Below are 24,889 nucleotides of genomic sequence, written 5' to 3'. Positions count from 1 at the left end.
CCACGCATGTCCAACATTCTCGGAGAAAAATTTTGAAAACTGGAAAATTGTAAGACACAGTTATGGAAATATTGAAGGTAATGGTCGATTCTTCTTATGTGCAGTCTCTTAAGTGTTTCTATAGATCGCATAGAATGGTTAAGACTACCATAGAAAACCAATGAGAAAGTGCTTTTGCAGAAACGTTAGTAGAAAAAAAATGCAAGACTGCCGTCGGGTGATCTGCGGACATATCGAATGTTGTAGTGAAATGCTTCGTTATACTTTTCGAAAAGGTGGCGTTCATAAACGGTTCCCCCCTCAAAGCTGCTTGGGTCCAGGTCTGTTGGGTATGGATTTTTTGCGCGCGACGCCGGATTTTCTGCGTAACGAGGCCTTTAAGAAAGACTAGCGTGATAACTACGTTCCATTGCATTTACTGTTCGTGCGGAAATATTTCCAATAATAAGCAAATGCTGCGCGCGGCTTCGCGGGAGCCTTCTACGGCTCTACTTGGGCTTGTGGCCCAACTGAGGCTCCGCTTCGGGGAAGAAGAGGTTCTCCTGGAGCAGCTCCTCGAGGGTGATCCTGCCGGTCTCGGGCAGCAGGAAGGTGACGAGTAGCGAGCCCACGAACGTGATGGTGCCGAAGAAGAAGCCCAGGCCGGACAGGCCCAGCGTGTCGCGCACCTGGTCGAAGAAGATGGTAACGCATGCCGCACACGCCCAGTTGACGGCGCACACCATCGAGAGGAGGGAGCCGCTGCCGCGCAGGGGCACGAGCTCGGCGCTCAGCAACCACACCACGGGACCCAGCCCGATCGAGAAGCCTGCGTCGTGCCAAAGGAGGGAGAAAGAAAATTCATGCACGAGATGCCTTCTACGGTTACATTTTAACGCTATAGCTTAAAGGGGCTGTGAAGGGGGCTCTAATAAATTTGCGGCATGCATGGATATTGAAGCAGGCCGCTTCACGAATAGTGTCCAGCAAGGATTTTTAAATGCGCTTTGTAGAAGCTGAGTTATCTGTAGTTAAAATTTGAATTTCAGCGTCTTCGTGCCTTTCCCTCTCGTCACTTTTTGCACACTGGACGGTAGGCGCTCCTTCCCGACCCCCTCTGGGAGCGGGGCTTCCCGACCCGCCGGAGATAAGCAGCTTATTGGCTGCGGCCATGGTAGCTGCCTGACGTCTGAAAGAATCTAACCAATGGCCACCTCTCACCTTGTCTACGCAGATGCGGGGGACGAAGGAGGGCGCGAGCATGAAAAAGTCGCCGGGAAGGGCTCGCCAACTTTGACGCGTGATTGTGGGTCGTCTGCTGCGTGTAGAGGAGTATTATTTGGCTGTGGTTTTCATGGCAACGCAGTGCAGTGATTAAGCGAGTTAATGTGCTCTCCTTAGAAGGCGTTTTAGAGCCCCTTTAAAGGCCCCGTTCTCCAGAAAACCAGCTGTCGATGTTGTTGGCGTCGGCCATGTGGGCGAAAAATCACTGTGTGGCTCTGGCAGGCGGTCTGCCGAGAGCAACCTAGGAAGCAAGTGGGCCACCTTGATCGCGTGACCTTGCAGCGTCATCGTATCCTGCCCACCGGATAGACGGCAAACTTCCCGCCGTGGTAGGTGGCAGTTAAATCAATGATTGGGCACTCGGACGAAGCAGCCTGGGTCGCACAAGGCCCACCGCTGGAAGCACCTGCCATCGCAGGGCAGTGGCGCATCGCTTAACCACTGCGCCAGGAGGGGCGTGAGAACTCCCAGGCATACCCAGCAATTCTGGACGCAATTTTTTCATATAATGTAAGATTTCACCATAATTATCAACATACCTGCAGATCATCCGACGGAAGTCTTGAATTTCTTTTCCTATTAACGTTTTTGCTATCGTCGAAAGCGTTCCCCATGGTTTTCTACGGGAGTCTTAACTGTTCGGTTCGACCGATGGAACACTTTATAAAGATTTTGCTTCGTAGCAGAAGAATTGGACCATTACTTTCAATATTACCGTAAAATCATCTTACAATTTCCCAATTTTCAAAATTTTTGCCCGAAATTACTGGGCATGGAATGTAAAGCAGAGAACGACCTTGTGCATATTTGGGAATTATCCCATTACGCTATCGCGTCATACCTTTGAGGCGGAGCTTAGTAAGTGTTGTCTCCAATTTTTAATGCAATATCATTTGGAACCTCATCGGGAAAAAGTGTCTTCGGTCATAAAGTTCACTTATTGGCTTGAGGGAAGTGATGTCACCAGACCAGAAGTGACGTAGTTTTCTTTAAAAGCGTCAACAGTTTCGAATGATATGCGCACTTCCAACACAGTGTTATTGGGTGTCCCAGTGAATTTTTGAAACCCTGTTTCGGGCCTGCAGGGGTCCGTCCATTTGTGAACGTTTGGTTTATGGGGGTATAACGTCCCAAAGCGACTCGGGCCATGAGGGACGCCGTAGTGGAGGGCTCCGAAAATTTCGACCGCCTGGGGTTCCTTAACGTGCACTGACATCGCACAGTACACGGGCCTCTAGAATTTCGCCTCCATCGAAATTCGACTGCCGTGGCTGGGATCGAGCCCGCGTCTTTCGGGTCAGCAGCCGAGTGGCATAACCACTCAGCCACCGCGGCGGCTAGCATTTGTGAACGTGTGTCCGCAGAGGTGCACCTGCGCAGAGGTTTAAGCGCAACTCCGGGGTTCTTTGATCATTGAGTTAATAGTCGCATCACATTCCTTAGAACCCTCTCTCTGGCACAAAAAAAGTTTTAATATACCGAATGGAAATATTTTAAAACAGCTAAAGTCAGGTGACTGAAACTGTACACGGGTTTCGACCAATGTGAGATGTCACTGCAAACCAAAATATGGCGCCACTGTTAGCTGTCACAAAACCTATCGTGTGCGCATACGTTCACTTAAATTGTTGGCTGTAGACGTCACTATCTTATGGTCTAAAGTTGACGCCATGCGATAGCATGGTGACGTCACTAAAAGTTTTCAGACCACTGCTGCTGGTCAAAGGTGCCGAGTTTCATTTCCGAAGAGCGATATAATGCTTTCACATTAACACTGAAAGAACTCGACAGGTAGAAGGAGCTATGAAGGAGCGGATAGGACATAACCGTGCAATGAAGCCCTTTATCCCTTCCAGGACAAGGAAATCTTCCGTCAAAGCTTCTATAAGTCAATTGCCTAAACAAAGGAACTAAATCAAAACCGCAAGAATTCTTGTGCCACTGACTTGCATAATAAACTGAAACGTTGAAATTCTTCTTTCGTTTACTTCAGCTGTTGGAGGAGTAGTAATGGACCCTCGCGAGCCGTGACCCACTGGTAACCAACTGCTGTTTGAAGTTGTATCCTAGCAGGGCCAGTAAGGTAAGGCAGTATGCAACAGCATCACAGGAACGGCCATTTTGTAGTGCATGTAACACCATGAAAGGGTTCAAGAATATCTAATCTACTTATCGCCACCTGCTCCGGTTTGCACTGCTGAAGTTACGAGCTGTAGTACAAAATGGCGCAAATGACGTCACAATAATATCTCGGATAGCTATGTCTATAGCTATGGTGAAAACATATATAGCTATATAAACCCTTCCATGAATACATCGAGGGCCACCGCTATATTCTGAATGTAGTGGGAGCCAACACCCACTCGACGAAGCGGGGAAAGCTGAGTCACGAAGCGCTTGCACATTCTCCCACGTTCCAAAAAGCAGGTGCTCCGAGGGCCATGGAAAGGTGTATAGGTGAGCGGGCTTGGTGTCTTTTTGTTTTGCTTTTACAAGACTAATTTTTTTTCGTTAACAGGCATAGCCGCGTGAGGCCTGCTTGCTCCTGCCCTTTTTAGTTGTCTTCAATTGGTTTTGGTTTTTGGGGAAAGGAAATGGTGCAGTATCTGTCTCATATATCGTTGGGCACCTGAACCGCGCCGTAAGGGAAGGGTAAAGGAGGGAGTCAAAGAAGAAAGGAAGAGAGGTGCCGTAGTGAAGGGCTCCAGAATAATTTCGACCACCTGGGGATTTTTAACGTGCACTGACATCGCACAGCACACGGGCGCCCTAGCGTTTTGTCTCCATAAAAACGCAGCCGCCGCGGTAAGGTTCGAACCCGGGAACTCCAAGAGAGATCTTCATTTTCTGCGTTTTAAATCCTCGTGCGTTATTATCTCCTTTCTGCGATTCCTTGACTTTGCGTATAAGTGTTTTTCAAGTTCTGGATCCTGCCGTCTCCGCTGCGGACGTTCTTGAGAAAAAAAAAAGGCTGTGGTTTAGCTCTGGTTAAACCTGGAGTGACGCGAAAGCTACAGCTGGCCGCGTGGAATTCGATCAGTCGAATTGCAAAGTCAGTCCTTTGCCACTCCGTTTCGCTGGGCGTTCCTTCATCTCCGTCCCTGGATGTGGATTCACTCGCTCCCCCTCTCCACTCGGTTTCGCCGGCAGCTGCTGCGCACGTGACCAACCACGCACCACGTGACCAGCCACCGTGGCGGCGCCGCCACGCTGAAGGCTCGAAATGCTACAGTAATGTAGCTATCGCTACAAAAATTTGCTTATTTACAAGCCGCAAGGCCACCTGCGTGCTCGATTAGGTTTTCCAACTGGCAGGTGCAGACGGCAGCAACCGGGTCACCGCTTACCTACGATGAAGAAGGCAACCAGCAGCACGGGCAAGCGGTCGATCACATCCCGCTCCCTGTTCTCCTGCTCAGCGGTGACGTAGGCCACGGCGCCCATGGCCACCAGCGAGAAGACACACAAGTGTGACGACACGAGCAGCATGCGCTTCCTGGCCACCATGTCCATCACGGCCACCGCCGCCATCGTGGCGAAGACCTGTGCGAGACACAGGGGCACCGCTGACCATGACATACAGAAGTACAGACCTGCACAGATACCACTGCTCCAGCGCGCATGTCCTAGTTCACGCCTTCCGCCGCTAGGATAGAAACATTACCGGCGGCGTGGAGCTAATATATGCCTTTTGGGGAAATGGCCTCCTCCATCATTTTATCGGCAACCACGCCGCGGTGCCAACGAGCTTCGGATGCTGCCTCCATGTCTGCGGCCTTTGTCACACAAGCTCCACCTTAAGGGTATGACGCCATAACGCAATCGGTTTTGGGGAAAGGAAATGACGCAGTATCTGTCTCATATATCGTTGGACACCTGAACCGCGCCGTAAAAGAAGGGATACAGGAGGGAGTGAAAGAAGAAAGGAAGAGAGAGGTGCCGTAGTGGAGGGCTCCGGAATAATTTCGACCACCTGGGGATCTTTAACGTGCACTGACATCGCACAGCACACGGGCGCCTTAGCGTTTTGCCTCCATAAAAACGCAGCCGCCGCGGTTGGGTTCGAACCCGGGAACTCCGGATCAGTAGCCGAGCGCCCTAACCACTGAGAGACCAGTCATTAAACTGCCACCTACCACGGTGGGCAGGTTGTGATGACGTCCCAAGGTCACGTGACCTGGGTGGCCCTCCTGCCTCCAAGGCTCTAGAGGTACTATACAGGCTTTGCCAGAGTTGCGCGAAGATGTCACCATAGCCAACCACGTTGTGCAGTGAAGCCCTGCGACGTTTTTGCAGGAGTCAAGTAACGAGAGTGGGAGGGGAGTCGTAAAGGTTGTAACACCGCGGTGCGCAATGCGGTTTCCTCCTTTGTATTGAAAATCAAAAGTAGTACAAGTATCTCAAGCAACCCTTGTCATTTTTTTGTTCTCGCTTCGGTTGTTGAAACTTGCAATAATATATATTTTGCTTTCATGCATATAAAATTGGTGCTTGCATTATCTAAGCAACTAAGCTATCTCGAATATTCTTGCGCCTCTTGAAATTAGCTTTTCGCGGCCCATGCGTAGCAACCATTTAAGAACCACGGATCTTCCGCATGGGACTGAATAAAACGGTTTGCCACTCTCCGAGCGGTTGCCGCAGTTCGGAGCAGAACACCCAGCTGTCATATTGGCTTCGATGGCATCCACGAGAAGCAAGAAATGCATGAAAACTATCCGTAGCGAACGAACACAACCTATCAAAACAGAAATGCGAGCGACAGCTTCAGCGCGGCGCGCTGCCACCACGAGAGGTGATGCAATGCGGCCGGAGTGCCGTGTAGGGCCGGCTTCACGGTTGTACACGGTTTCCTGGCAGTCACGTGATTACGCGGTGGAGAGAGAAAAACTCGAAACTCTGGCAAGGCCTACATAGTAACTCTACTAGGCTCGTCTCTGGGCACCACTTGTCAGAGCCATGCTCGGGATTTTTTCGCTCAAAACGCCGAACTCGGATTTTGAGCACATCAGGGCCTTTAACGCTATCGCGTTACTGAATAGCATCCGAGTGATACGGCTTGTCGTCACTCCCTTTGTTATTCCTTCCAGCACAGATCCCTCCGCGGTTAATGGACGAAAACGCTGCGCCCGCAGAGCGGAGTGGTGGGCTGAAGACTGTCCTCACATTGCCACACATTCGAATTCCATATCATTAATTAATTTTGCACTTCGATTTTCAATGCACTCGCTGTCGCTGTAATCAGACAGACGGGCAGATGACAAGTAATCGAATACAACAGAACGAAAATAACGTTATCGTAGAGGCTTTGCATACAGTGCATGTCTTCAAACAAATGCGTCACCAACTACTTGAGGACTCAAAGAGTGCATGGTTAACTGCTCCCATAAGATACAGAACGAAAAAAAGGTGGACTCATTGGTCCCGCTCTGCATTTTATACGATTATAAAGCTATTTTCATTAACTGCAGCAAATGGTTAATAAAATGCGTGAGCATAAAAAAAAGAACGCAGAAGGGTGTACCTTTTATCGGTTAAAACCCAAGTGACAGTGACTGCCCAATTTTTATACCTCATTCTATCCATCTCATTCGCGTAGTGCGAACCTTTTTTCTGCAATGTGCCAACTAGCCCGCAAGAGCGTTCTACTTTCTACCTCATTTTGTGCAAAGCAGCAGGGCAATATGACATCGTTGAGTTTTACCTGTTGGTTTTGTCAGTCACCCGCTGTACCAAATTCTTCATCGTCAGTGTCATTGATTGTAAATTCCCTCCAAGGCGCGCGCCTACCGTCTGCGGCCCCGCCTTCAAGCCGGCCGTTTCTAAGCGTCAGTCATTAACGTCCTCAATTATTTCGCATTTACTCTATTACACTATCGAGAAAGAGGCTGTTTGACTCCCACGAGGTTGCTTCCATCAGAAAACAATGGATGACCCATGGAGCCATAAACCATAGCGACGCCATATTGAATCAACTGAAGCGCCCCCTCAAGGACGTGAAAATGACAAATAAAGCACACACCAGCAAACGCCATTGTCTCCATGCGCATAAAGCTGAAAGCTTCGAGACGTTTCGCCCTCCAAGAAAAAAAAAAGAGTGACAGCTGTCACTTCGAATGAAAAACGTTGAGACTTGTATGCATCCAGCTAGGCTCCGAATAACGGACAGACCGAGTGTAACCGGTAAGATGGTGGTAACGCGATATGTAACGTCAAGGAGCGAATGCTCTCGAGCTGGAAAAGAACTGGCGTTGAATACAATCGCAGGATGTATTGGCGTCGCATAGTAAGCGGTTACTAAAGCAAACGACGCCACAAGCCATAGAAAACGTTCGGGCAGCCACTGCTGTAAAAAGCTGAACTAATAAGTAGACGTATCGAGCGCCATCATCACCTGTAGCGACGCGATGAGTATAGAGGAGTCGGCCTCGGTGATGTACAGTCCGGCGTCGGAGAACAGCGCGAACGTATAGAAGATGACCATGTTGATGCCTGAAAACTGCTGCAGGAAGCTGACGTGCACGGCCAGAAGCACGTGTGCCGGCGGAATGGGCGCAGTCACGTACACCATCTCGATGGCCATGCACTCTTCCTCGGCTCGGTTGCCACGAATCCGATGCAGGCACTCCAGCGCCTCCGCCTGCGTCGTCATCGTGATAGGGCTATAGATCATCAACACCATGTAGAAGAGGTAGGCAACCCTTGCGAGACATGCCTAAATCATCTGCGTCGCTACTGTGATGATTATGGATTTTTCTGTCGCGAGGGCAACCACACCCAAAGAGCGCCATACGCAAGGCAACTCGTCGGCTTAGGTTTATGAATATGACGTGGGCCAGTTTCCTAACGACAGAAGAATTGTATCAGGCCTAGAAGTCATGATATGGTGTGCTGAATTAGGAGAATTAAAGATGATCTATGCTGAGCAGGTTTATGACTATGAAGTGAGCCACACTTTGTGAACGTGTAATAAAACGACAAAATTGTATTCGACCTAAAAGTCATGATATGGTGTGCTGAATTAGGAGAATCAAAGATGAGCTTTGTTCAGTAGGTTTATGACTATGAAGTGGGTCGCACTTTGTGAAGGTGTAATAAAAACGACAAAATTATATTCGGCCTAAAAGTCGTATGATGGTAGTATCGAATAGAGAGAATCAAATATAATCTATACAGCGTTTGTCAAAAGCTTATAGACCAGTGCGGTTCGCTCCAGTGCCATGCTGTGGAATTCGTTATGCATCGGCAGCTGTCAAAAAATCTCTTGGAGGTCGGAGGAACTGTCGCCGTCACCCCTCTGAAAGTTGTTGGTATTTTCATAGATGCTGCAAGAGCCCCATTACAGGGCCTAAGAACAGACCCCTTGGCCGGGTTGGTTACTATCGACAGATAGTGCCGGCTACGTGTCCAGCAGTGAAAGGAGGAACTCGTTCATAAACTGTTCTCAGGAAAGACCCTGGTAGACCTCCCGAATTTTGTTGAGCTAGCTTCTACTACGTGAACACGGCACACATTACACGGCTCTGATTTTCGCAAGTAATAACTCTAATAAGAGCAGGTTCCCCTTAAAATGTTGAAAGAGTGCAACTAGTTCCCGCCAATCGTTTCTAAGTGAAACTATAAAGGAACTGGATTTCTTTCTTGACAGTCTAAGGGGTCTTGAGATGCATTTTTAGTCTCAATTTTGTCCTCTTTTTGTTGTGAACACCCTCTTGCTAGGGCCCTCGTGCCCTCCCCTTCTGCTACGGCCAAAGTAATAGCCTGCAGTATGGTTACATAAATGAAGTATGGTTACATAAATCTATCTCACTCGCGTAATGTCACACCGGCGTGATGAGGCCTTCGAAGTTTAGGTGGTGTTGACTACATTCTGGGTTGGTATTCGCTAGACTTTGCCTCGCTATAACAACTGCTGGCGGTGACCAGTATGAGCGCGTCCCGCCGTACAAGGTGGCCCCGCGCAGGTCCGTCCCACTTGAGTGACGTCACGTCGGCGCGTGTAGGCTTCTATTCCAGTCACATCGCCTTTATGCTGAAAGTTTCACAAAGTGTGTAGGCTCACTTTCCTCCCGTTCAGCAGGTGCCAGCGAGGGGACTCCACGCAGAATATGGAGGCGACGCACAGCGCTAGAGCGGGAACCATGCACGCCAGGGCCAGGAAGTCCCACGTCAGGATGCGGCCCAGCAAGTACGCGTACAGGATGCCCACTGTGATGGCGAACTGTAGCATGCCGCCCTGCGAGCCAGTGCCATTCTCTTTTTTAAGCGAAAAGCTTCACTAGGCTCGTCAACACCGGGCTTCGCGTGAGCCACACTACAGATTTGCCACAGCTGCGCATGCGCGAAAACGAGCGACGTCACGCGGAGCGCAGGGGGCCGCTGCTGCCCAATACCACCTAGACTAGCTCTAAAGTTATCTAGGTGGTATTGTGCTGCCGCAGCCGTCATCGCCGCCGCGCGCTGCCTCCGTCGTCTGACCTTTCGCCGTGGGAGGAGGGGAAGAAGACCCAGAAGTGGTAGCGTGGGAGTTGGCTCAAAAGCAGCGAAGATATGAAAGCCGCAAGGCTAGACAAGCGGCTGAAACGCCAGAATCACGAGAGGCACGCCTTGCTAAACGGCGGCAGAAAGGATCAAAAATCAAACGAAACAAGTGAGCCGACGGCGTTCATAGAGTTCATTGGCGTTGACAACTTTGAAAACACCGTTCATTTTCACGAAATGAAAGGCACAAAATCGGCTCCGTGGGTCAGTTTGGTTTATGGGGGTTTAACGTCCCAAAGCGACTGAGGCTATGAGAGACGCCGTAGTGAAGGGCTCCGGAAATTTCGACCACCTAGGGTTCTTTAGCGTGCACTGACATCGCACAGCACACGGGCCTCTAGAATTTCGCCTCCATCGAAATTCGACCACCGCGGCCGGGATCGAACCCGCGTCTTTCGGGCCAGCAGCCCAGCGCCATAGCCACTCAGCCACCGCGGCGGATCCCGTGGGTCAGTGGAGACCTCAATCTCGCTTTTCGCCGCGTATATGCTGGATTAGCTGGGCTAATCCATATTATTTTTTTTCTCACACTCTGCATGCCTTCTTGGGCAACAACAACCGCAATTTACTGATCCATTGTGGCGGTCCTTTTCCAGCAGATGCTGCATCGTTACGCAAGTGACGGCCACCTCCTTCAGCGCACCGACCTTGCAGCTCCATCTTCGTCATCACCATCGTCATTGCTATCACCGCCATGAAACTCCCGAAAACCTCTCCTGGTGACACCCGGCTGACATTGTCTGCCAGCCTGCACTGTCTCCGCTACCGTAGCCCTTTTATCCAACTGGTGGTTCGAGAGAACGGCGAGTTCACGATCGCGAAGACGGGACAACAAAAGACACACAACACAAGCGCTGATCAGTTTCAAATTTGCAGCCTTTAGTGAAGTCACTGTACCAGAGACGTCAGTGCGTCAATGCAAGGGCCGTCGTCCTTCTCAAAGAACCATTTAAGCCTTCACTTGGACATGGACTGCGCCTTTGCCCCTTCTTACGGTCGAAAGTTTGGCAACAAGCACGGCTATTTTTTTCATTGCCTGCACTGAAGGCAGTCAGCCAGGACGCCACCTCTGGCGATTTCGTCCAGAAATTAAAATTGCCAACCGCGCTGCTCAGTTTACTTGGCAGACTCTGCTCTACTCACTCCCAAAAAAGCGCGAAACTCAGCCAGCCCTCCAACTAGTTCATCGAATAGATGATGTAATATTGATACCAAATGTATTAACCACCCTTGAGCGGGGTCTTAATTCTGCTTGCAACCAAAAGTCGACAAGACAGAAGTGCTTGCCTTAGTTCGAAATACGGTCTCAAAGGAGAGATCAAAAGCGGAGACTGTCAGGTGCATTTCAGAAGGGGCCGGTGGACTCCTTGCCCCCCCCCCCCCCCCCCCCTCCGTTGCACGGGCGGACCACGCAGTCACGTCCCGGAGACATGACGTCTCTGGGACGTCAGCTTACTCTTGGCAACGGAGGCGCATTCCCGAACAGCAGCGGTAATCCGCTCAACATTGCCATATATTGGCAAATGCTGGCCCTATAAAAAAAAAAACAGTGTAAAACCATTCATTTTCAAATATTGCGCCAATTACCCGTGCTGCTTGGCGTATTCCCACTGCAAATCAAATTATCGCAGTTAACCCGCCGTGGTGGCTCAGTGGTTAGCGCGCTCGGCTACTGATCCGGAGTTCTCGGGTTCGAACCCGACCGCGGCGGCTGCGTTTTTGTGGAGGCAAAACGCTAAGGCGCCCGTGTGCTGTGCAATGTCAGTGCACGTTTAAGATCCCCAGGTGGTCGAAATTATTCCGGAGCCCTCCACTACGGCACCTATTTCTTCCTTTCTTCTTCCACTCCCTCCTTTCTCCCTTCCCTTATGGCGCGGTTCAGGTGTCCACCGATATATGAGACAGATACTGCGCCATTCCTTTCCCCAAGAACCAATTATTGTTATTATTATTATTATTATTAATTCTCGCAGTTGCTACAACTTTCCATGCTATGAAGAGGAAATTGGTTTCCGTTGCCAATCGTAGGTAATCCGTGTCTTTAGTGAGAGAAATCTATCCCAGGGCTTGTGAAGCAGAGACCTGCCCCTAAAAGGGGATACGCTAGAAGACAGCTTACCCCTTTTTTACTCCCATGTGGGCTGATTCAGGCTTATACTGTACGCGTAGCTGAGCACCGCAAAGCCAGGCTACCACAAAAGTTAGTACCGCAGCAACTTCTGTTCTGAAATAGGTCCTGTAAGTTTACGCCTCAGTAAAAGAGCTCCAAATGACACCTTCACGAGCCTAAATGTAGGCTTCAGAATCGTGACGCTCGGCGAGGCATGGAAAGCAAATTGACCAGGCTGACAGAAAGAGGGGAGCGTGAATTTGGAAACTATCTAAAGTTGGTTAATATCTTCCCATGTAAAAAGGTCTTCAGAGTTCTTAGACTCAGTTGCCTTCCTACAAATATTTTCTTGTGTTTATTCCTACTGTACAGACTCTCTATGAACAAATGTCTACTGAAAGTCTACGGTCATAAATCTACAGATTATCCCCATATACTGTCGATAGTATTTGTATCGTCTATAGACTAGTCTATAGGATTTATCAATAGAAGCTCTATAGACTTTAATGATTGTCTATAGACTGTAAGCGGATAGGGTTAGTGGAAGTATAGAAGGTGGATATGGGCAGAGGCATGTAATGCGCAAAAATTGACGGTGGTTTAACTCCGGTTGAACCTGGAGTGACGCGACAGCTACAGCTGGCCGAGTGGAACTTGGTCACGCGACCAACCATGGGACGAACTACGTGATCAGCCACGGCGCCGCGCCGCCGGCAGCTGCTCCGCACCACGTGACGAACCACGTGACAGCGTGGCGGCGCAGCCACAGGGTTGCAGCGCAGCCACAGGGTGGCAGCGCCGCCACGCTGAAGGCTCAAAAATGCTACCGTAATGTAGCTATCGCTACAAAAAGAAAACCCATTGTCCCTTAGGGTACCCGCGATACAGTAGTGGTACGGGAGAGGCTATTATGTTTCATTCATTTTATTGCCTCGAATTACTTCATGTCCCTTAGGGTAACAAAGTGGGCGCCAAGGTAAGGAAAACAAGTGGCCGCAAATGAGATACGTATGTCTATGGAAACAGGGTGACAAGGGCTGGCGAAAGACGGAGCTGATGGGGCTCAATTGGAGCGGCATTTGTCGTGCTCTGGATGCAGCCAATCTAGTTGCTGGTGCTGCATGCTGATAAAAAAATTACAGTGTCCTCAGGGTACAAGGATGAAACGTTGAGCCGCAGGTACCTGTTCGAAAGAAATGCAAGACTTTCCGCAGAATGCAGGTTAAAATGTTTTAAAGGGAAAAGAATAGCGCAGCTACTATGCCCCTCTTGGGGGACACCTGATCCGTGCCGTGAGGGAAGGGATAAGAAAATTGGCAGCGGCTTAGCTCGGCTATGCCGGGATATACGTAGCGAAAGCTAAGGCATAGCATCGTCAGCCCTGGTTAAACTTGACTGCAAGTCCAGGTTAGTCTGGATGTCTATAGCCATATTGTCGCATTAAAGACGACACAGCTAGCTGTGATTGCGGCGCACGCGAGCTCTCCTTTTTAATCCCCCGACATGTTATCAGGCATTCGACGCAGCTGGCGAAGCGAGCGGAGGCGAGCGCAACGACGAGGAGCGTGGTGTGACGTCATACCAAACGGCGGCGGTGGCGATCCGCGTGGTGTGACGTCATGCCAGAGGGCGCGTCGAGCGTGCAAAGTACAGTAACCGTCTCACATATCTCGGTGGACACCCGAACCGCACTTTCTTCTTCCCCTCCCCTTTATCCCTTCCTTTATGGCGCGGTTCGGGTGTCCACCGAGATATGTGAGACGGTTGCTGTGCTGTGTCGCAACGCGCACCTCACATATCTCAGTGGACACCCGAACCGCGCGCTTCCTTCTTTCCCTCCCTCATTTATCCCGTCCTTTACGGCGCGATTCGGGTGTCCACCGAGATATGTAAGGCGCGCGTCATGACGTCATGTGCCTCCTCAGAGTGCGGCCACGGCGAAATCGCAAGTTCGCGGCCAGTAAAGCTTTCGCTTTAAAAGGAAGTTCAAAGAGGTGCAGTGAATCCATGGTGAGCGGAATCACAACAGTGAAGCTTCGGCATGTGGAGGGCTTATGTGATGACTCAAGGCTGTGATGATACTCAAGACGTTGCGTAAGGGCTCTCTCACCATGGTTCCGCGGTTGTGGGGCAGCGTCACCTCGGTGATGTAGGCGGGCGAAAGTACCGATATGAGGCCCATGGAGCAGCCGGTGATGAAGCGGCCCGAGTAGATGTGGAAGGTGGAGCCCTGGGCCATGTACGTGACCGTCCAGCCCGACAGGAAGCCCAGCGAGATGACCGTGAGCATGGCCTTGCGGCCCAGCGCCTGAGTCGCTCCGCCGCTAGACACCGCTCCGAGCACGGCGCCGATGGTCAGCAGGGGGTCGTACCTGCAGTAATAGAGCTTATATACCCACTCCGGACTGAAATTGGCGGCCGCTTTCCCAAGCCTGGTCAAATGTTGCATATGGTGATTCCCGTATTTTCTGTTTGGCTCGGGATAATAGCCTCAGTCGCCTATGAAACAAAAAACACACAATTCCCATTTCCGCAAGGCATAGGAGTAGGTTGATTGGAGAGATATTGGAGATGTCTTCGTCCTGCAGTGGGCGTAGTCAGTCCGATGATGACGTCACAGAGCGCGTGAGCGTATCATGCGTTTCAGCTCCACTTATACGAGGAGAATCCATCGATACGGGCTGACTTCAATATGCCCGCAGAGTCCATTAAACGTCATTCGCCTAGCGTATTAACGCGACAGTGTTTATGTCGCCTTGCAAAAGTCATCGGGTTTCTCCATAACGCAATTCATTGATTCTTTGAGAGGGTCGTAACGTCAGCACCGCCAAATCAGAAAACCTGAGGACTAGAATGTTGGAGTGCATTCCATTGGATTATAATATGCCACCAATCCACCAATAACCACTAAACGACTCTAATCCACCACTGACCCACCTCAATCTACCCACTAATCCCAACTAATCCACCCTAATCTATTTTCTGAGAGTGGGCCTATATTTCCAAAATTTTGAGGGTCCTTTGGAATCGTTTGGGGTTGACCCAACTTGCAAATGCTACCGCATTTATTCTTTAAGAATGTGGTTAAGAAGACTCCAAATTTTTCACCCTTCGCGAAGATTAGCACGTCACGGATTTCACCGACCAGTCGTTGACGGAGATGTCGAAGCCGTGCAATCCGTCCTTGAAGGTGCTGGCCAGGCTGTGCTTCGCGGGTGACGAGTATCCCAGCGTGCAGCCCATGCACAGTGAGCCAGTCCAGCTGCCCGCCAGGGTGAGCAGAAGCTCTCGGGGCATGGGCGGACGCCGGTCGTCCTCTATGAAGAGCTCGGGACTGCCCTGGCGGGACATGGCGTCGACGCTCGGTTAGTCGGCGACGGAACAGCAGGGGGCTACAGTGGACGGCTGCGCAGTGGGACCGATCGTGAACGGCTGTTCCGGCAAAGCACACGGGTTCTCGAAGGTGCGGTTATACGCTGAGCTTCGGTGCGTGAAACTGGCGTGAACTTGTGGATTGCCTCCAGAAAGACGCTCTCTGATCAAAATGCGGGAGTGCACAGAGGTTGACGCGCTCGCCCGAACGAGACCTCTTCTTCTTTGAAGAAGGTGCGTGTCCCTGCATGACGCGAACCGACGCTGCTGATGATGATGATGACGAATTGGTTGAGGAAACCGGCAGCAGCTAGCACTGGGCAGAATTTGCCGCGGCGCAGTTCGTTGGACCATGCCCGTTGGCGTCCACTGCTGTAACACATGCCGTATGTTTGTATCCTGAGTCCAGGGCGCCACATGGAGTCCAGGATTGAGGGTTCTCCACTCAAGAAGACGAGCAGAGTATAGTTTTCCACAGTCGGATGCAACTTAAGTCTGCAGGGAAGCTCCGCCCACATCCGGGACCGCAGCACAGAATTCCTCCATGACAGAAAAGCAGCCCGTCGTTTTGGCTTGTTACCTAAACAAGAAGGTAATCAAAAGGAAAAAGTTACAAGCTCTAGAATTTTGATACCTGGCTTGTTTAACGAAGTCAAACATTAAAAAGCTGATTTCTTTTACTTTTGTGACTGGCTAGCGGAGTAATACAGTACGCCGCGGATTGTGGCCAAGTGTTAACTGCTTTTTTAAAGTTTTATCCTACTTTAATAAAGGTTTTTTCTTCCTCCTCCTCCTCCTCCTCCTCCTCCTCCTCCTCCTCCAAGAGGACCGATCACAGACCCGGTCCTTGGTGTAGTTTCATTATTTCCTGACCCCGAGGACCACAAAGGACTCGTAAACAGGGCCGCCGTAGCAGCTTCGATCAGGGGAATCCTTAGAGACCCTAAGCAGGGGGGGGGGGGGTTCGTACTCACTTTGGTCAATAAACATTTTCATGTACGCAGTACTACTTAATAGGGGGCGGCAGAGGGTCAGGGGGGGAAATGAGATGAGGGGGTTTGGGGGAATTAGGGTTGCACCGCTCGTGATCACGTGGCTCCAAAGCATCCATGCATTGCAGAGAAGCGGACGCCTCTGCAACATTTAGATTCACAACTGCTGCCGACGAAAGCCTATTGGTTCACTTAATTTTCTCGCGCTTCGAGGGCTTACTTTTTGCTCGAGCAAATGCACATCTTCATTAAAAAGTTGTTTTAGACCACAGTGTTACGTTTCTGGGTGACACCGAAGGTTGTCAGGAATGCCTTTATACCATCTTGACAGTCGGGCAGGAAAGCGACGCGGCGCTCTGCCGTAGCGCTTAAATAGCCCGCGATATCAGCGTTTCTCATACGCGTCATGTTGAAGAAAAAACAACAAATCACGACAAGTTCGGCGCAGGTGAAATCCTGCTTCCGAGATTCGGCGCGGAGGAGTCCGCAGACGAAGGCACCAGCACATCGGCACACTGTTTCGAGATCTGGTGAGAGGGGGGGGGGGGGGTGTTGTAGCACAAGGATGAAAGCACCCACACAACAGTGACGACAGTGATAGTGACAACAGTGTGACAATCTCCGTGCCGTCGAAGAGATGTGGTGTGCACTGCCCAGGATTCAAGGTTTGCCCCGACGGTGTTTTTTGGAACCTTCGGCCGAAGCCACCGGTGACCAATTCCTGAAAGAGGCTGATGGCTGGGCAGACGGGGAAACAAACAACAACCAAGCCCCACAGAAGCCAGCGAGGTGTCCAAGATGTCCATTCTGTTCACCGAAAGTGCCTCTGTTGGCCTCTTAGACTGCCCAAAAGTCTTCCTAAAGGCAACCAGATTTTTACCATAAAAAAATATTGGTAGCGAAAATTCCGAAAAAAGAAGTAAGCATGAGTGATTGCATGGTGATACTATTTACAGTGATGCAGGTGAGCCAAAAGAACAAGAACACTAGATGGCGTACTTATTTGTGCGGCCGACTTAAGAAGTCGGCGGTCGCATGAAGTTTACTTCTCATGCTTTACCACGAAAGCATATTCTGGAGCAATCTGCCGTTCTTTTGAGACAGTTGCTGGAGCCATGTGAACAGTCGATGACCAGTAATTAGAATAAATTCAGAGGCAAAAAGATAACATTGAAGCTTCTCGGCAGCCCACACCAGGCAAGCGCATTCTTTTTCAATAGTGCTGTAAGCTTGCTCCGTCGAAGGAAGCTTCCTGCTGGCAAACAAAATGAGGTGTTCTTCCCCCTTGTCGTTTTCTTGGCTTAGTACCATGCCCATCCTTCTTTCGCTAGCGTCACATTGCACCAGGAAAGGCCTCGCATAGTCTGGGGTCGCCAGCTCAGACCGAGTTTTCAATGAAAGCTTCAGGGACTCAACGCTTGACGCTTGCGAATGTCCCACACAATATTATTGGGCTCCTTTTTCTTGAGGGCATCGGTTAGTGGACTCGCCTTTTCCGAGAATCGGGGAATGTACTGATCGTAGCAATTTACCAGTCCGATCAATGACATCAAACCCTTCTTCGTTTGCGGCAAAGGAAATTCTCTGATTGCCCGAATATTAAGTTGTTGCAGTCGTCTTGCTCCCTGACCGACGACATGACCTAGATATTCGACTTCATTACGGCCGAATTTACACTTCGCAAAATTAACCATTAACCCTGCCTCTTGCAAGCGGGAAAAAACCTGCTGCAAATGTTGGATGTGGTCTGCCCATGTGTCTGAAAAAATTGCTATATCGTCCAGGTAGGGCAGCGAAAAAGCCTCTGTTCCACCCAGAACCTGATTAATTAGCCTTGAAAATGCATACGAAGCATTTTTTTTAAACCAAAACTTAGAACAAGCGGCTTGAAGACACCGAACGCAGTCATGAACGCTGCCAGGTTGCGTGCGTGTTCAGTAAGTGGTACTTGCCAGTGTCCCCTGCTAAGATCGATGGCTGAAATGTACTTTGCCCTGCTTACTTTCTCGATGCAGGCTTCAATATTCGGGATCGGAGACCTTGGTTACGGTAACGACATTTCATTTACGGTAGCCCACACAGGGACGCGGATATTTGCCGGGGCTCTCTACCAAAATCACAGGAGACACATAATCACTTTCTCCCTTCTCAATTAACTGCAGTTGAAGAATTTGATCTACAGCATCTTTAAAAGCTTTTCTTGACGTGGGGAAAAGCGATAGGACTTGCACTGAATTGGCGACTGCCTGGCCACTTCAATATCGTGCTGGATTTGATTGGTCTTTCCGGGAATTGTGGAAAACAGATTCTGGTATTTTTCAATTAAGGCAGTCAGATCCGAAAGTCGATCCCGACTAAGCCGTGCCGCATCAGTTGTAACAGCTTAGATTTCGCTGACTGTCAACGTTCCGTGGGTTTTCCCCCAAGTCAGGAATACGAGCCTGAACTTCCTCTGGTTGATTTAGTGCGATGCTGACGACTTGTACCCTTTCCAGGTACGGCTTCATTAAGTTGCAGTGATATATGCGAACCTCTTTGCGACGTCCAGGAAGTTTTACGACATAGTTTGTCTCGGAAAGTTTCTTCTGAGCCGTTGCCGGCCCCTCCCACTGCACTTGCAATTTATTAGCCCTGGCAGACCGTAAGAGTAGCACCTTGTCTCCTTTCTTGTACACTCGAAGGCGACTGTTTTTATCGTAGTAAATCTTACCCCGAGCCCGAGCTTTCTCTAGATTTTCTTCTACAAGCTCTCGAGTTTTGTGGAGGCGGTTCAATAGTGAGAATACATACTCAGTTACCACGACGTTCTCGGCTTCGCCTTCCCAGCCCTCACGTCGCAATCGCAAAGGCGAACGAAGGTTTTTGCCATAAACCAATTCCGCGGGCGCAAAACCCGTGGACTCGTGAGCGATGGTTCGCGGAGCGAAAAGCGTAGCCGGCCAAGCCAAGTCCAAATCTTTTTTCTGCTCGTGGCATAAGGGCCTGGGGGTACGTTTCATGACCGAATGCGTTTTCTCCACGCTATTACTTTGTGGGTGGTGTACCGAAATGTGCAAAATTTTGATACCACACCTTTGAGAAAAGCTGCTTGTTAAAGCATTGGCAAAAACGCTACCGTCGTCACATTGAATCTCAGTTGGAACCGAACCGAGAGAAAATTGTGAGCAGACTGTCTACCATCTCGACAGAATTAAGACTGGTCTTTCATAGGCACGGCCTCGAGAAACTTGCTAGCAGGACAGACAATGGTTAATAGATACCTATAGCCAGTCTTAGCGGTAGGTGGTAGACCTACGACATGTATCACAAGCCTCCTGAATGGTTCCGTAATTATCGGCACTGGGGGAAGGGGCGCTTTTCGTCGCTCGTCCGGTTGTCCTGTCCTTTGACACGTGTCACACGAACTCCTCAACGTCCTTGAAACAACCGGGCCAATAATACTCTGCCAATAGCCTGCACTTCGTTTTCGTGATTCCAAAGTGCCCCGACCATCCTTCCTTATGAGCAAGTTCCAAGAGGTCACGCCTACATGTACTTGTATGGAACTATACCAGCTGGTCTACTTCATTCCCGTCTTTGTCCTTGAAGTGGCGATAAATAATGCCGTTCTTCACATAAAACGGGATATCTGGTATTACGTCTTTTTCCAGGCTATCTCGACATCTTACTAGCGCTGGGTCTGTGGCCTGTCCACTGGTAAGCGTGGACTTATCAACCTTTACCAGATCACGGAAGTTCGCGCTTTCCGGAGAAACCAGCGCGGTTATGTCCGCTTCTTCGAGCATATCCTCCGGAATCGCTTCTGCCGTTTCGTCATCTCACCTATCAGCTTCTGCCCTCGTCGCCAGCGTTTGCGGCTCGGAGCCGTTCGCTGTCGTCATGGGGCGAATGACTACTAGAACGGGATTCATGTCAAGCGAGACGCCCGAGTCACCGAGCTGCCTTGCCATTCTGTTCGAAAGAATGTAGTACAGACAGCTGGGCAATGGGGAACTTGCGCTGAAGTTCGCGGTGCCGATTGCAGCGCCATAACACACTGCCTAGCGAGAAGAGCAAGAAGTTTCGGGTAGTACTATTAGTACATTTCCGCGCGACCTTCAGGCGCTTATTGGCGTGAGACTCCGCGCACTGTCGAAGGCGCACGTGCCGTGCGTCAGCTATCCGGGCTACGCCGAGAGAAGCTAGGCAATGAATGCTGTCAGCCAAACGCGGGTATCTAATCGCGCAGAATGTGTTCTCGCGTTTGCAGCGGCCCAAGCGGCTGACAAAAGCAGTTTTGTGTCACCGAATGGAACAATTGCAGTGCCATCTTGGCAGCGCAGGTTCCCCATACCCCGTCGGACACTGCTGCCTCAGTGTCTACTACACCAAAAGGCCCGTCTATAGCTTCACTCTGGCTACTGACAAGCTGATTGTACGATCTTCCAGGGCCTGGCGAACCCACACGCAGTCGCCTGCGAAATCGTCTTGCTTCACTAGCGAGGAATGAACAGGCCGTGCGTGGCTCCGGTGTCTCTCAAAGCCTTGCAAGACTGACCATTTACTTCGATGTTGTACAAGTATGGCCTAAGCAGGTCTTCTGCCTTATCCATGCAGAAGTTAACCTGGGACACTCCAAGCACACGACAGCCTGAAGCCACATGACCCAGTTGGTGACATTTGTAGCAATGAAATGGCTTTTTTGCTTCAAACGACTTTGTTTTTAGCTTTTGCTTGTCTGATTCCAAAGATTCCTTGGAAGATGGAACATGCGTCGAACACTCTGCACTTTTAGATAACGGACGAACCGTTCCTCGCTCGTGGCTTCGGACAAAGCTAGGCTTTGCGTTATCAAACTTTCCCATGTCTGGAGCAATACAGATCTGAATAATCAGCCGCCACATGTACGGTTGTTTTTACATCTGGACTGTCCTGAATCCAATCCTTCGGGGTTGAAGGAAGAGAACAGAAAAAACTGCTCGAGCGCAATCTGTGCTAGCACCTTTTCGTGGTCCTCATAAGAGTATACACCACGGAGCCAACTCTCTATAGAAAGCCCATTAACTTGTGAGCGAACTCGGCATAGTGTTCTTGTGGCTTTTTCCTTGCCTCTCGAAACTTTATTCGAGAAACCTCAGGGGACAGCCTGAACTTCTTCAGTAGGCAGGTTTGTACGAATATAACCTTGCCAGAACGTCGGCCACTTCCGCTGGCAGCAAACTCAGAATCCTATGTGGCCAGCTCGATTCCACGATACCCATCTTTCTGCACACCCGCTCAAAATTTATTAAGTACAGACCTATGTCTACCCCGACAGAGAAGGGCTGCAAGAGGCTTCGAATGTCCAATTTTGTCGCTACATCGACCGCCATGGCTTCCTCCTCCTTCTTAAACTTTTGCTTGAGAATTTATAGCTAAAGCTCTTCTTTCTTCCGTTTCCTCTGCACCTCTGTCCAAAATTCTAAAATTTAGTCGGCGCCCGCGCCATACTTTTCAATGGCCGAGATGATCTCGGCTTTCTCATGGCTTTCGTCACATTTACGCCCAACTCTTCGGCTAGGAGCATTTATTCGGGCTTCACAATCGCACCGAGACCCATCTTGCTACAACCGAAATTTTTTACGAGGAAAAAAATCTGGCTGATTTCCACCCACTGCCCCTTCGAGTCAGTGACAGTCTTATTTCATCTTTTAAGCTACTTCGGTTATCAAAGAGACCTTCCGGACACTCACCGATAACCGCCGCGGAACCCGGCGTCATCGATCACCACCGCTGCCAAGAGCTGTTACGTTTCTGGGCGATTCGACGGACGACGCCCAAGCGGCGACACCGAAGGTTGTCAGGAATGCCTTTATTCCACCTCGGCAGCCGGGCAGGAGAGAGCGACGCAGCGACTAATGCTACTGCTGATAGGAAGAAAGAAAGGAATGTGCACCAGCCTGCCTACTGGCTCAAGCCGAGCCACGCTCGCTGCCGCGTGCATAAAGTAGGAAAGTTAAAGGCGCTTAAATAGCCCGCGATATCAGCGTTTTAAGGCGAAAGCCTGTAATGGCTCATACTGCCGACCATCCGTTAACAGAGGGTGTCACACGTGTTAACTCAGGAACTAAAAAAGATGGGAGACAACCAATGATTGCTGCAGATAGAGGAGGAAAAAATGAACCCAGAAGCCACGTTTGATGACTGCAGAGTAATTAGTTAATACTTTACAGACAAAAAATGTCGAAATTGCGTCGAAATAGCGCGGACGTCGATATAGCCACGGGAACGGTGGGGCGTCACATCCACCGGAAGTCGTCACGGCATAGTGAAAATTATCACAGATTGGCCGACTTTCGCCTCTCAACACTTTAATTGCCGAAGTGTCTCTTAATTTTTCATACGCGTCATGTTGAACAAGAAATCAGCAATGCGTTCAGTGCGACCGAGGGTGTTATCATCAGAAGAACGTGACAAAAGCTCTTATGCGCCCGTCCCTGGATTCCGCGTCGTCGGCGTAAGTCGGAGTAACACGCCGCCTGACAACCGTGGCATGCAGGTGGCGTGACAATACGCCAAGAGCTGCGCTGCTGAAATTTCGCATTACCGACCATCGCGAACATCTGTCACTTTTTTACCAGTGCACGCAGTTTTCGACAAGACAGGGTTTGTTTGTGACTCCCGCCATTTACATCATTTCGCGCCATCCACTCTGCGAGTGTTCCGTTGACAAACTTGCTGAGCAAAGTCTTCGTGCAGCCAGCGCGCTACGAAGTAGCTGTCTCACTGGTTTCAACACTGTTTTCCTTCGAATAACGTCTTTTCTAAAGCCAAAAGCGTGCCACTGATCTTGTGACCGCTCTAACCTTTGCGCCAATAACTGTTCTTACACGCGACAGTGGCTTCTTTCTCTCATAAATTCCCTAGTTTGGAAAGCAAGGATCTGCAGCGCTGCGAAACTCCGCTGCGTGCAGGAACAAAATTTCTTTAATCAAAACCCTTGTAGAGCGCTGCCGCCTCCCCGACCGCCACTGCACTCTTTTATGCTATAGCAGAAGCCTCACCGCGGCAAAAAGCCAGCGGCCGAGCGGCCACGTCATCCAGAAAAATCCGGATTGACTGGCTGGCAGTGCCATCATCTGTGACGCCGCAGAGCGAACAAATCATACCGGCTGGATGGACGTGACGTCACTAGACGGGCAGTGACGTAACGGGCAGCAGTAGCTTGGTTTGGGTTAGTTGGTAACAGTTTCTTGAAAACATAGCGCAAAAAAAAAAGAGACGCGGACGACACAGATGTAGGCGGACAGGCGCTTTCCCCGGACCGCAGAATGCTCATTGGCTGGCAGGAAGTCACGTCACCTGACCGGGCTCGTCTGTGTGAAGCCGGCACTTCCTAACCATGACATGTGGTGCACGGATAGATCTCGGGAAGAGCAACATGGGGCTCATGACCCCCATTAATCACTTCCGGCAAAGGCATCAACAGCTTCGAATGCTATGTCGCAAACACATAATGGAATTATAGGTATTCCCGGGTTGTCTTTTCTCAGCAGTGTCGACTTTTTGTATTTATAACTTGCTGTGCACTGTCAGCAACAAGCAGTCGTTGTTGTTGCTTCAGAAGCGATGGCACATACCCACGGTGGGGGATTGGCCAGTGTTTGGTGCCGATCCAAACAGGAGGAAAAGTCATCCAGACTTATCTCAAGCGGCTCAAATAAAAATTGAGGAATTTGGGGAAAACGAATATGTTCGCCCCGAATATGTATGCCCCTGCTTCCTGAGCCCAGGAAGTATTAAAGGAAATAAATTCACAACGCCACCTAATTATGTTAAGTGTTGGCAATCGATAGCATTAGAATATGTTGATGCCATTACCGGAAGTGGTGTTATTTCAGGTCTTGTAACGTAACTCCCCCGAGCCAATGGGCTCATTTTATGACCGACGACCATTTTTTCCCCCAGAGCCCTACGAGGCTCTTAATGCTATCGCATTTATAAATGATTAAACGAATAGACAAATAATATGAGGCATGCCGTAGTGTATCAATGTGTAGTGTAGTAAGCTGTGTCTTACGTAGATACATAAAATGAACGCTTTAGAGATATTGAAGTGCAAACAAGCGAAAATCTTCGAAAACGTTATATGCGCTCCTGTCTGCATACAACTGATTGAAATCGCGCAACGACACATAGCACAGTCCAAGCTAGCTTTGTGGCGTCACTACGGTGCACAGCTACAAATATTTCTTGTGAAAAAAGCGCTATCAGATGAAGGCCGCCTATCGAATGTTTGTTCCTGACTGTGCCTCACGCCTAACGCTCGGCCTCCCATTCACAGTACCGAGACTTATCGAGCTGAGAAAGAGAACAACTCATGCATTCACAGAGCCGTGTTAGTTCCTCTTTTCCGGAAGAATGGTCGGAAGTGACGCTCACTCAATGCGCATCGCACAGTCTTTACTCACGCCAGCTGCGGAGCTCTTTGCGAACCTTGAGTGGAACAATATACCATCCTAACATAGGGTGTACGTCGATTGTCGCGGCATCCTGCAGCGGCCATATGAACTGTTGAACACCGCTCCAAGGTTGTATCCAGGCAACGCCACTAGCCGATGCCGGGGCTCATAGGTAGCTCTTTTGCCCGTTG

General features: G+C 50.0%; 1 protein-coding gene across 1 annotated transcript; it reads right to left on the bottom strand.

Annotated features, from left to right (window-relative positions):
• Window positions 1-351: 351 nt before the first annotated feature.
• Window positions 352-22,022, bottom strand: LOC144110933 (facilitated trehalose transporter Tret1-like). The gene is made up of 7 exons (XM_077644005.1): window positions 21,990-22,022; window positions 15,060-15,866; window positions 14,025-14,286; window positions 9,326-9,499; window positions 7,658-7,903; window positions 4,611-4,806; window positions 352-808 (listed from the first exon to the last, which is right to left on the bottom strand). The coding sequence occupies exons 2-7, from the start codon at window positions 15,263-15,265 to the stop codon at window positions 489-491; spliced, it is 1,404 nt and encodes a 467-aa protein (XP_077500131.1). The 5' UTR covers window positions 15,266-15,866; window positions 21,990-22,022; the 3' UTR covers window positions 352-488.
• Between the last annotated feature and the right edge of the window lie 2,867 nt (window positions 22,023-24,889).

The sequence above is a fragment of the Amblyomma americanum genome, chromosome 11 (assembly GCF_052857255.1).
Source record: "Amblyomma americanum isolate KBUSLIRL-KWMA chromosome 11, ASM5285725v1, whole genome shotgun sequence".
In the NCBI taxonomy this organism is placed as follows: Eukaryota; Metazoa; Arthropoda; class Arachnida; order Ixodida; family Ixodidae; genus Amblyomma; species Amblyomma americanum.
The sequence above is the reverse complement of the archived record's forward strand: the minus strand, read 5'-3'. Positions and strand labels throughout refer to the sequence as shown.